Source organism: Pteropus medius, unplaced genomic scaffold (assembly GCF_902729225.1).
Source record: "Pteropus medius unplaced genomic scaffold, Ma_sr-lr_union100, whole genome shotgun sequence".
Taxonomy (NCBI): domain Eukaryota; kingdom Metazoa; phylum Chordata; class Mammalia; order Chiroptera; family Pteropodidae; genus Pteropus; species Pteropus medius.
In genome coordinates, this window is record NW_024340851.1 from 602,225 (window position 1) to 615,887 (window position 13,663).

The 13,663-nt window shown below is 43.3% G+C and overlaps 1 protein-coding gene and 1 pseudogene across 1 annotated transcript; both read right to left on the reverse strand.

Moving 5' to 3' along the window:
* Nucleotides 1-4,951: 4,951 nt before the first annotated feature.
* Nucleotides 4,952-5,070, reverse strand: LOC120592154 (uncharacterized; annotated as a pseudogene).
* A 5,096-nt stretch (nucleotides 5,071-10,166) lies between these two features.
* LOC120591968 (Y-box-binding protein 3-like) lies at nucleotides 10,167-11,213 on the reverse strand. Its single transcript, XM_039849596.1, has one exon. The coding sequence runs from the start codon at nucleotides 11,211-11,213 to the stop codon at nucleotides 10,167-10,169; it is 1,047 nt and encodes a 348-aa protein (XP_039705530.1).
* Nucleotides 11,214-13,663: the final 2,450 nt, after the last annotated feature.

Genomic DNA, 13,663 nt, shown 5'->3' on the forward strand with positions numbered 1-13,663 from the left:
GAGCAAGAGGGACCATAGAGACTAAAAGGAGATCAGCTTATATTGGGAGAAGCAGGGCACCAACACTTCTCTTTTCTGATTGTATCAACATAAGGACTTGGTCTTTTGTTGCTGCCTTCCTTCTCCAGTCTTCCTCTTATCCCTAAGACTTTGGGAAAAGTTTGTCAAGGAAAAGACTCTGAAGAACAGAATTTTTACTGGCTGGGGTAGCCAAATGTTTACTTCAGGGGATTCTAGCCAGGCCTCTTTGTAAAATAAGTGAAGAGAGGTCAGCACGTTTTGGACAGGACTTTTGTTAAACCATTAGCAAAATTATCCAAGGGCATTTGTGTGGGAAATTATGAGTCCTCAGCTGGATGTTTATGGGTTGAATATTACATTGTAGCAGGAAATAATTTGCAACTGCTACATGGCACATGCAAGAAACATCACATTAATTTCCTTTAAATCAAATGATATCTGATTTTGAGGTTCTGTTCTGTTAGACTAACCCTTTGTGTTCTTGCTTAAAGAAAAAAAAAGTTGGTGGAAGACTGCTAGAAAAGAAGTGTTCAGGAATGAAAAATATAACTTTTTTTTTTTTGCATCCTGAAAAAAAAGTTGGGGCAGCTTCTCCAGGCTTTGGTCCACACTGATTACTAGTAGTATTCCCATTGTCCAAGCTAGATCCCTGGAGTCTGAGGGCTCTTCTGTCTCAGGACTAAGCTTGGCAATGCTTTTCTTTTCTTTTCTTTTTTGTTTTTCTTTGCTGAAATTAGACATAGTCATTTCCTCCTGAAGCACTATCACCTCCCAGGAGATGGAGTGGGTCTTGGATTGCACCACTCAAGAAAATGGCATACCTCTGTTCTTTTCCTGGTCTTGAAACTGGGCCCTAACACCGAAACCAGACCCTAATAGGTTTTTTTTTCTAGTTTTAAGTGCCTTTCAGGAGATAACAACAGGCCTCCTCACAGTGTTCCAGAGACCACCAGACCAGGAGGTATCAGAGTGGTCTCAGAAGACTGAGCAGATGAAGTTAGCTAAATAACCTTAAGGCGACTTCGAGAGCACAGCGGAACCAAAATTCACAGAACTCAAGTAGCAGATATGCTACTTTTACCACCCGGAGCCCATTAAGATGTGAGGGGTCTGTCAATAAGGGAGATCTGGTACAGGGGCTGAATTTGGACACACATGAGACTGACAAATCGAACTCTGCCAGATTGGATTTCTTTGTTCTCTTTTGCCTCTTCCACATCCCTAACCTTAGATGGCTTAATTCCAAGACTACCCAATCAGACCCCTTGAATTAGAATTAATAGATATGTATAACCTCTACTTTCTTTCACCTCTTAAAATTGATCTCAAGCTTTTGTTCAGGGAAGCTAATTCGAGCTTTGTCTCTGGTCTCCTTGTTCAATTGGCCTGATGAATAAATCTCTTTATTGCTGCAAAAATCTGCTGCTTCATATTGTTTACTTCTCTGTAAGCGATGGGCATCACACTCAATGCCTTTGTTCAGTAATAACATTGTACTCATGGATTGGAAAGATTAATATTGTTAAAATGCCCATATTACCCAGAGAAATCTACATATTTAATGTAATCCCTATTAAAATACCAAAGGCATTTTTCACAGAATCGAAACAAAAATCCTAATATTTATTTGGAACCACAAAAGTCTCTAAATTGCCAAAGCAATCTTGAAAAAGAAGAACAAAGTTGGAGGTATTATGCTCCCTGATTTCAAACTGTAGTACAAATCTATAGTATTCAAAACAGCATGGTAGTGGCACAAAAACAGACACAAATCAATAGAACGGAATAGAGAGACCAGAAATAAACCCACACTTATATGGTCAAATAATCTATGGCAAGGGAGGTAAGAATATGCAATGGGAACGTGACAGTCTCTTCAATAAATGGTTTTTGGAAAACTGGATAGATACATGCAAAAAGTGTATCCCAGACCACTTTCTTACACCATATACAACAATAAACTCAAAATAGATTAAAGACTTAAATGTAAGACCTAAAGCCATAAAACTTTTAGAAGAAAATATAGGCAGTAACTCTTTCATATTGGTCTTAGCATCATTTTTTGGATATGGCTCCCCAGGAAATGGCAACAAAAGCAAACATAAACAAATGAGACTACATCAGACTAATAAGCTTTTGCACAGAAAAATAATCCATCAACAAAATGAAAATAAAATCTTCTAAAGGGGAAAAGATATTTGAAAATAACATATCCGATATGGGGTTTTCATCAAAAATATATCAAGAACTCATACAGCTCAACATCAAAAAAACAAACAATTTGATTAAAAATGTATAGACATTTCTCTAAAGAAGACATGCAGATCGTCAACAGACATGAAAAGATGCTCAACATCTTACAGAGAAACACAAATTAAAACCACAATGGAATATTATTCAGCAATAAAAATGTATAAAATATTGCCATTTGCAATAACATGGATGGGCCTAGAGGGTATTATGTTAAGCGAAATAAGTCAGACAGGCAAATACAAATACCTTATGAACTCACTTATATGTGGAATCTTCAAAAACAAAAAACAAAACAAAACAAAACAAACAAAAAAGCAAAAACAGACTCATAGATACAGAGAACAAACTGATGGTTGCCAGAAGGGAGGGGGTTTGAGGATAGGTGAAAAAGGTGAAAAATAAGAGGTACAAACTTCCAGTTATAAAATAAATAAATCACAGTCTATAATGTATAGCACAGAGAATAGTGCCAATAATATCATAATAACTATGTATGGTGACAGATGGTTTATAGACTTGTAATCATGTCCTAGAGTATATAAATGTAGAATCACTATGTTGCACACCTGAAAATCATATAATATTGTATGTCAATTGTACTTTAATGCAAAATAAATTAAAAAATAAAATTGTATCTAGCAATCACCACAAACACAGCTCACATCTGTAAAATTACTTTTAACATAAAAGCTAGAAGTTGTTCCTCCAGACTCCTAGCCCAGTGTACTTCCCACTATATCAGCTGACTTCATAGACTGGCAGAGTGCACTACGAATCACTAGGCATGAGAATTTGTATTGAAACACAGCACCAAGAGGAAATGGGGAAGAACTGAAGTCAGACCAAACTTGCTATGATTAGTAAATAATTCAGATCCCTCCTGGATGCCTTTTCCTGCCCAACAACAGGCATGGATATGTTGAAGGGAAGTATTTTCTGTAGACACATGTCGGGTTCACATTTTGCTCTCTGCTGTGTGACATGTATGTATCAGGAGGCAGTAGATTGCTCAGCCTGACCATGGAGATTTCATTTTGGGGGAATGGAGGCCATCAAGGGCCAGACTAAGGGACCTGGAATTTTCCCTGCTCACATAGGTGCCTGACAGGATACATTCAATGGAGTTGACCTGGTGATTGCTGACTGGGGGTGGGGAATTGAAGAGCACAGAGGCTGGTCACAGAGGAATATATCTCTGAATATATCTAACTGAAAGCAGGAATATTCTGCTGTTTCCCAGCTGCTCCAGGATTTAGGCATACTTAATTAAGGGCAACTCCAACAGTCCAACATAAACCAGAGCGCATCACCTAAGACACAACAGATGCCTAAGCTGCCTTGTATAGCCTCTGTGCTAATCTTCTTTCACCTCTTTTCCGCCCACTACGTGTGCCAGATATGACTTGATTTTCTTGGCTGGAAAATGTAAATTTAGCAATGATCTCTGTTTGCATCATTGAAAGTTGGCATGCCCCATCTCAAAGTCTTTAATAAGAGCAGGCTTCCTTGGATGCCCTTGATTGGCAGGGCATGTTCCAGACAGTGTGGGTAGGAAGGCTATTTGCACATTAAAGCATTATCCCAGAAGCCCCAGTGTCCTATTATAATTGAGTATCAAGTCAGAGAATGAGATTCTTCACCTTCCTCAGAGGAAGGTAGATCAAGAACTTGTGGCAGAAACCCCAACAACAGTCCATTGCCCTCCTATGACTTGCAGTGTCAAGAGAATGGCACTTTGTAGATGATCTGAATCACTTCATGGATCTCCCTTCACATAGGAGGGCACACAACCACAGGTACAATCTGGATTTCCTTTTCACCTTCTGTATTTGGAGCTATCTGCTCCCATACTATTATTGACTGGTTTGAAAAGTTCTGTTATTTTTTGTTTCTGGGGGTAGGCAGAGAACATTTTGATTGCTGTGGCATACTTAATGAGGCCTTTGTTACCCCCGATTTTGCAAACATGTTCTCTTCTGTAATAATTTTTAGGATTACTTTTGCTTGTTTCAGACCCAGTTAACTAGCATTCACCTACAAATAAAAGGCCTTTCAAAGTGAGATGCAAGGATCATTTATGTGAGATTAAAAAAAAAAAAAGAATACCTTCTCAGGAAGCACTGATTCAGGCAGAAGTCCAAATAATGTTCTGATTAGGAAATAAAGGCAAAGGGTATTTATGAAAAAGGAAAAGGAAAAAATTACATGAATAGTAGGAAGAGATTTATTCTATTACTTCACATGAGCTACCATGTGATGCTAATTCTAAAGAATATATATATTTTTAAATTTTCAGTCCAGTAGCCATCAGTCTGGTAGACATAACATCTGCTTTCTTATTGTCTTTGCAAACAGTTTTTTGGGATATAATGTTGCTTTAGGCACAAGCCAAATGTTATTTTGTCCTGTTTCAACATTCCAAAGATTTGAGGCATAAAATGTGCAAGGCACTTTCTCTGGGGTGGCAGATCTGGCTCCATTTTAAGGTAGCTCAATTTATATTCTTCTTCTTCTTCTAAATTTTCTCCGTTTTGATGAAGATCTTTCCTTTAAAGCACTGCTGATCAATCACTGGAGAGCAGCATTGATCAGTTATTAAAAGTAATGATGTCAGAAACATGGCAGAGTAAGAGATGTCCTCAGTTATTGTTGTTATTATCATTATTATTATTTTTAAAGCCTACGGTAACCGGTATTCCTAGGTGGTCTCCCATCCAAGTACTAACCAGGCCCGACCCTGCTTAGCTTCCGAGATCAGACAAGATCGGGCGTGTTCAGGGTGGTATAGCTGTAGACTGTCCTTAGTTATTAAAAGCATCATTGATCTTTCATTGTTGGGATGGCTCATTCTGGATATGTTATGTCCTTGTAGGTCCTTCATTCCCAGAAAGGCTCATTTCTGGTATCTCATGTGCCACAAAAGAGAGGAAGTGTTTTTCCTGGGAGCCTTAGGCCACATTTGAGCCACAAGAGTGCCAGAACAGAGAAAGGCTTTACCGTCATGTTTTTTTAAGGGCAAACATCTTCTGTAGTTTCTTGAGGTTTCTCACATGAAGCCTCATAGGACTTAGTGATCATTTCAAAATGTTGAGCAACTATTATTAGACTGGTGTTTTTATAACATCGAGCTATATAAAACAAAGTTTTATAACAGCAAAAAAATTCTATAATAACAAACAAAATGTTAAGTCCAATTTACAGAATGGATCTGAACCGGTAGGCAATACCTGAGGGCAGTAGCTGAAGATATTAAAGAATCATGAGATGTCAGCAGACATTGTATTTAATCATTTGGTTTGTGCCAGATTTTATTTGGTCCCATCTTCATTTTACCAGAGGTGTTTTATCTGAACACAGCAGGAAATATTAACAACAAAGCAAATTCCACCTTGCTTAGCTAAGATATAGTCAAGGGTAATTTTATTGTCTAATCTAACTCGTGCAAGAAAATTTAAATATTTTTCCCGGTTGGCTATTGCAGTGGTAGTCATTGCAGTACCTCTAAGGTTTTCAAAAAGTTTCTAATCATGTATTTATTCATTGAAATATCTGCCGAAGGAAAAAGTATGGTTTCAAATCTGGTACCTTTACTGGGGTTGACATCACTGGATATTAAACATGTTTGACTTTGTGTGCAACCAGTTGCATGTTTTGACCTGTGAAGTAGGTTTAAAGATGATGCCCAATGTTGAGTTACTTTTTTCCTGTCAGAAATTAAGGGGAAAAAGGAAATAATATTTATTATAGTGTGCGGTTGGCTTCTCAAATTATTTGTGAGATAGGAAGCAACAGAAGTAAAGGGGAAAAAATGAAGGTGTAGGTTATACAGGACTGGTCCAGAATTTTGGGTTAGTTGTCCACAACAGATGTCATCTGCTTCAGTTCCTTTTGTTGGTTGAACAGCCTATTTAAGTTCAAGAGCTCTGTAGGGAATGAAGGACCTACAAGGACATAACATGCCCAGAATGAGCCATCCCAACAATGTTGGTTGAACAGCCTATTTAGGTTCAAGAGCTCTAATCATGAATCCAGGAGTTCACATTTTTAAATTTAGTCATAAATGGCTTAGTTAAGATACCTGACATTTTTGAGGGATCAGGTAGGAAGGAAAAGATAATTGTTTTAATTTCGTCTACAAAGGTATAATTTACCAAAAAGCCATAGGTCATAGGTAGCTTAGGAAAAAAAAAAACATTTCTTGTCACCGCTGGGGTGATGTGAAATCCAGAGTAGCCCCAGCGGCGTTGGGGGTGGAGGGCGGGGAAGAGGAGGACAGTGGACATGGCTTTGTGTGTTGTCCCTCAGTTCTTCCCCACTGCAAAGAATTACAGGTGGCTGAGAAAAAGTAAGACTTATTGAAAGTACATTTTAGAAGCAGACAGGCCATGCTAGGGGAGGCTGAAACCCTGTGGACTTTAGGAGATGAAGACATAAGATATTACGCACCAAAGGAAGGAGTGGGTTTCCAGCCAGGAGTGCTGTAACAATGCATGAATGGGAAGGTCTGTTTATATTTGGACCACGATGGGAGGGCCTAGATAATCAATATGAAGTCACCTTGACTGACATTTGGCTGCTATATAACACTTTGTGTATTGTGCATGTGTTTACCCAGCATTCAGTCTGTTATAATTAGATTCATGAACTTCTAAGCATAGTCATAACATTGTAATGATGGTATAATGAGACTAAAGTTATGGGCTGTACTTTCTGCCCATGCCTTTGTAGCTGATTTAGCCAGCAGCTTTTATGGCCTTTGTGCAATAGGATTTGGGGTAATTTATAATCCTAAAAGTGAGATATGTCTGGGAGGAACTTAAAGAAGGTCTTCAAGGGAAGTTTCTATGGTTACAGAGCTGGGCCTTGGCTCCTGTCGCTCATGCCTAACTACCTAACATTTTTTATATCTGGAAAACAAAGATTAAAAAAGATTAAAAGCAAAGACTACACTAGGAAGCTCATGTGAGCTTCCTAGTGTAGTCTTTGTATACATTAAATTTAAATCTAAATTTATGGAAAGTGGTCACAAGTTAAGGACATGCTCCCCATTACTTATCTGAATTCTGCCTTCCTCATCCTGCCCTTCACAAAACTTATTCTCTCTGCCTTGGGGAGCCTGCGGGCTGGGCTGTGCAGTTGTAACAAGATCTGGTTGAGGTTGCCAGGGCTACAGGGGTGCTTGGAGTGTCCCAATTGGCCCGCTGTCTGTGGTTGCAGAGAATGTGGGGCGTGGTGGGCGGCCAAAGGGGGCTCCCTCCGGTCGGCTGAATGGGGCTTCAGGGGTCTCAGAGCCAGAGTGTACAACTTTGGGGATTCCCTGGGAGCCTGAGTGAATGGAGCTGCAGAAGGCACTCCCTGAGTTGGCCTGGGGCACAAGGCTCTCGGGGCACCCTGGGGACTGGCAGGCTGGTGCTACAGTTAATACTAGGTGCCTTCGTAGGCCGGCTGACTGGGGCTGCAGCTAATGCAGGGCGAGGTGGCCCGGGTGCGGGTGCACTGTGCAGGGTGGCTGAAGCGTTGGGACTAGGCTCCCATAGCGCTATCTAGGTGGAGGAGGCATGAAAACAAGGGCGTTTGCTGGTTCCTCAGATCAAGAAGAGTTCCCGCAGTTCCTCACATTTGGCAGGCGCCTTGGTGTTAGAAAATGGATTTTTTTCATGTATAGTCTGGGTGCCCTTTAAATCGCTGTTTTATCCCTGTGCCTCTCAGCAGGCGAGTCCCCGCTACAGACCCCTCAGTGATATCCCGACCCACTGCAGATCTCTCTTTTGGGATGGGATTCCCGTGGTTACCTCATTTCAGTCTAATATAATACTCCTACCCTTCTCAATGGTCCCTCTCATATATTCCGTGTGTGTGTGTGTGTGTGTGTGTGTGTGTGTGTGTGTGTGTGTTGGTGGAGGAGGTGTGCTCAGAGTCTTCCTACTCCACCATCTTAGACCTGCCTCCAAGATGTAATTTTAAATTCAGGTATCCAAGTAGTGATTCTCTTAACAAGGAGCCAACCCTGCCATCTAGGTCATGGATGTTTCCTCTCAGCAGGGCTCCATTGTGTGTGTAGTCATTGCCAGTTTTGTCTCACTCTCCACTAGACCATGGGCTCCTTGAGAAAAGAAACCATCTTCTTCACCATGATACAACTCCCAGTGCTTGGCAGGATAGAGTCTGGCACAAATGGGCCCTCAAGTATTTGTCAAATGAGTAATCTCTACTGCGTCTGCTCCAATCAATTGAGGATATTTAGCCATAATGAATGATTGAATACACACTCTTCAAATCCCTTATGCTAGTCGATAATGTGGTTTAATTTGCCTCAACATTAAAACAAGAAAAGTACTTCGATTTTGTTATTGTTAATACAATTTCCTTAATTTCTAAAATGTGGTTTTAAAGACTTGCATTGGCTTCAAATTTGTTAATTGCACACACCCCTTAACCCCTGCCTCCCACCCTCAACCCCACTACATGTTCAAATGAAAAGCGGGATAGGGAAGTCAGAGCTTCTTTGATGAGAAAGGGCCAGAATTGGGCTGAACCTCACTTGCTCAGCCTTCCTGGAATCCTCCACAGGCCCCCTGGATGGACTCAACCTAAAAGACAGATGGTATCTGTGGTCCAGATGTTTCTCTTCAGCTCCAGAGGCCCTCGTGACAACAATGATACCGGCTTCCATGCCCATTTTCCTTTCCTCCTTCTCCCCAGTTTTTTTTCTAGTTTTATTGAGATATAACTGACATATAGTGTGTAAATTTAAGATGTATTTGCTGTGAAATGTTTACCAAGATAAAGATAATTAACACATCCTACACCTCGCATAATTACCATTTTGTTGTTGTCATGGTGAGAACATTAAAGCTGTACTCTAATGCAACTTTTGAGTATATAAAACGGTATTGTTAACTATAGTCACCATGCTGTACATTAGGTCCCTGGAACTTATTCATCTTATAACTGAAGGTTCGTACCTTTTGACCGACATCTCCCCATTTCTCCCACCCCTTAGCCCCTCATGTCCACTTTCTTTAAAATACTGAAATGGTATTAGTGAAAGAAGACAAACATTCAGAGGCAAAATCTGTTTCCAGAGAGCCAAATTTTCTTGTCATTGTGTTTTGCTCGGCTTTTTGTGTTTAGCCTCAGAGACTACCTAAGCAGTAAGTGTGGGTAGATGAGCCCACCCTCCAGACTTATTGCTCTAATGGCAGGACAGGGGAAGAGGATGAAAAAGAAAATGATGGAGACATTTCTTCCCTCTCTGTGTCTTCTAACCCTTTAGAATATCCTGAGTAGTTCAATGCATAAGCCCAGAATTAGTCTTAAGTTTGTGATTTGTTAAGAGAACAGGTATGATGTTTGCTAAACCCAGTTCTGAAAAAAAGGACTGAATGGATTCTCAGTACAATTATGTCCTACAGGCTTTAAAAATCAGACAACAGTGATAACAGATAAAATTATCATGAAATGATTTATTGAGAAAACGACCACTCAGGTGAGTAACATACAGCAATGTCAGATAATCGTTTTTGCATTAAAATAAAAATATGTTTAAAGTATTTCAACTAATTCACCTGGGGATGCAGAATAGCTGTGGTTCTGGTCAGATGTTTAAAAAGAATAGATTCAGAGGCATGTGTGCTTGTCTGGATGTGTGCGTGTGAGTGTGTGTGTGTGTGTGTGCAGAAACTACCAAAGCAGCTGGTAAGAGGGAGTTTAGATATAGATGTTGTAGTTTACCCCCAAACCTTGGGGCAGGGGCATGTATTTTCCTCAGAGCACAAATCCGACAGTCAATAATGGATGTTGGGACTGTGTAGCGCCAAGCGGCACCATCTCCTCAAGGGGACATCACCTGCAGCGCAGGCCAGGGAGTCCCTGGGGAGGGAGTCGGGCTGTTACTCGGCCTGAGCCGTGGAGGGGGCATCCACGACTGCGGGGCTGCTCTTCTTGGCTACACGAACCGGTGCTTCGGAAGGGCCCTTGGGGATCTTGCCCTCTGCTCCTTCCGGGTTGGGGCGGCGGGATCCATAGAATGGCGGGGGCCTCTGCTGCAGGCCTCCAGCAACGCGGCCACTCTCCTTGTCCTTCCATGTCAGCTCCTCGGAGATGCCGGGTGAGGGTTTAGGACCAAGAGCGCGGCCTCGGCCCCTAGGGCGACTCAGCCGGTAGCTGAGGCCGGGCTTCCGCGCCGGCGGTGCGCCCTGGGGCCTTGCGGCAGGGGCGGGCCCAGGCAGGTGGGCGGCCTGCAGGCCGCGGTCGGGAATGAAGATCGAGGGGCGGCCGGGCACGGCCTGGGCCCCGCGGAAGGGCGAGCAGCGCCGCAGCCGTTGGTCTGGGGGCGGGCTGGGCAGGCGGCGCCTCGGGCCTCGGGTCATGGTGAAGCCGTCGCCGCCGCCCTCGCTTTCGTCGACGTCGTCCTCGGCGCCCCTGGGACGGCTAGGCTGAGGCGCGCGGTGGCAGATGTAGAAGCCGCGGTAGACGCCGGCGCGGTTGGCGGCAAAGCGGCTGCCCTCCACTGGGGCGCCCGCCGGCCCGGTCACGTTAGCGGCCTCGGTGCCCCGCTCGCCCTGCACCACGTCGAACTCCACCGTCTCGCCGTCGCCCACGCTGCGTTGGTACTTGCGAGGGTTGTTCCGGGCGATGGCCGTGTGGTGCACGAACACGTCTTCCTCCGTATCGTGTCTGCTGATGAAACCATATCCTTTCTTCACATTAAACCACTTCACAGAGCCACGCACCCCCTTGGCGACGACCTTCTTGGGCGCCTTTTTCTTGGCGCCCGCCGCCGCGGTGGCCTCGGAGATCACGTCCCCGCTGAGGTTGCTGGCCACCAGGGCCCGGGGAGAATCTCCGCCTCCCAAGGACAAAAGATCTTTCCGCGCGGCTTGAGGGAAGACTGAAGCGGTCCCCTTCCTGAGGGTGGCCTCTCCTTTCTCACTCATGAGGACTTCCTTTCTCTTCTTCTCAAAGAAATATGCGGGAACTCTGTCCCGGGGATGGGGAGTGTTGAGGGAGAGGATCCGTCTGCAAGCGGGAGCCTAGCTCTGGGAGGGACGCGGGTCAGGGCCAAGGACTCTATGGCTTTGCCCCGAGACTCTTGGGAGTGGGCTGTGGCGTCTCCTGGGGCAACAGGGCTGCTGTGGTGACGTCTCAATGGCGGGGAGGGTCCTAGGCCCGGCTCTAACGGGGGCGGGGCAGGTGGGCTCTGCCACGTGCACCTGGCACCACGTCACAGCACCTCTTGGTCCCCCGTGGAGAAGGGGCACACATGAAGCTCTAGGGAGTGGTCTTTTTGAAGACCCTGTTGTTTGCTTGAGTGGATGTGAAGAGAGGACCCACCTTCCATCTCTCTCCCTTGGTTGGGGAGATTCACAACTTCCTAAGGGCACTCTCTCACAAAACCCTGGTCCTAGTCCAATCCCTTGTGTCCTCTCTGTAAGAGGCATTTTGTGTAACTTCAGAGACAAAATAACAATAGCGGGAAATTAAGACCCAATCAAAGAAGCCCGCTGTGTTTTATTGTTTGTTTCTTTATTTTGTTTTCCTGCAGAGGGGCAGAGGAAACCTGCCAGGCCTAGAATGCTAGTACTGAGAGGACACTAAACTAGTGCAAGTTTATCTAGACTCGTGTCAGGCTTGTAAAGTAGCGAAGATGAGTGAGAACACTTTGTAACTACAATGTTCTGAAAACCCTGTTGAACTCTGTGTTCTTGCCTACATAAGGCAAATGATCGGGAAGAATAAAACAGGGCTCAGGCAATTCACCCTCATGTTTAACTGTAGATCCATTTTTTAAATAAATTTTTCATGTAGCTCTGACCCTGTGATTATCCTAAATTGGGGTTCCGATTTAATTATATACAAACCGTGAGAATTCAGCCCTACTTCCCTGCTTGATACTGTGCTAAGGTACAGCTAGTTCTCTGAAATATAGTCTTCCTGAAGTAATGATAGAGCATGCTAAAGTAGTCGATTGTATCTGGTAAGAAAACTGGTTTTAATTTATTAATAAAGAAAATAAGCTAAGTTGGCCTACCATTTTAGAGTTTACAGAAAACTTTCACAAGTTGTGCGTTTGATGCTTGCAACGACTCACTCTATAAGGAAATGGGTCAGGTGCTGTTTTTACTTTAGTTTGACAGATGAGGTGTCCTGGGCTCGGAGATAGGAAGTTGTTTCCTACGTTCACATTGTTCACATAAGTATGGAGTGAACCCTTAAATCTTATCTCAGATAAATTTCACTCTAGGTCCAGGTCTCTTTCCACTACACATCACTGGCCTTTATGTAGAGTTCTGTCACCTGTTTCACGTGATGTCAGAGTCCAGTGACCTCTTTCAGAGAGGTCATTGTCTCATACAGTCCAGCAGAGAATCTGAGAAACATTTCTCCATGGCTGATCTGTCTCTCTCGTGTCCAGGCTCCTAGGCCTGATACTCTCCAGGTGCAAAACTTGCCTTTTTATCAATTAATCAGCACCCTCTGTCTCCCATACCCACTAACCTTCTGCCTGCAGCCAACCAGAAAGCAAAACCTACTTATTATAGACTCTGGAGCCATTTCTTCACCATGCTGCTGTAATACAAAATGGAAAAAGGGGTCTTAATTTTTATTTTATTCTTTAAAGGAACACTTCTCTGGGCATCATCTCTTACAGTTTTTACAAGCGCGAGAGAGCAGCAGGCTACGGTCAGTATCCTCGCATGACAGCGAGTAAGCAAGAGCAGTGAGTAAGGGCAGGAAGCAGCTAACTGACCTAACCAAGGCCACACACTTACTAAGTGCAGAGCCAGGATAATATCTCTGGGCATTCAGGCACGCTGATTCCCAGTCCACTGTGACCTCCATAGCCCCATGAGTCCACTTCTATGATGCCAGCAACTGTTCTTTCTTTCATGTCCCAATTACTTTCCTTGCTGCTTCTCACATTTGCCATGCCCATTCCCATCTCTCTGCCTGTGTTCACCTTTTCCTCATTCTCCTAGGAATATTTTTCTCCTCTCCTCTGTCTGCATAAATCTTACACACCCTTCTAGTCCCACTTTTGCAATCCCCTCCTATCCCCTTTCCAGATGCGCTAGTCCATCACGATCTCTGTCTTCTCAGAAACCAGTCGCATTGACAGCCTGACTATGAATGGCTACTCTAACAAGATTCATTTAGTTGGACTGAATATGTCCTTTTGAATCTCTTATTGTTGTTTCCATAATACACAGGAAAGTGCTTTAGAGCCATCATGAAGATCTATTAAACCTTCCTTGTGTGTATTTTATGCAAGAAGAAAGGCATTGTGAAAAAAAGATATGAATTATTAGTTAAAGCTTAAGGTTTAAATTACTGAGGCCATTGTATTATTTTTATGACACCATCAGCTTCTATATATGTCTTTATC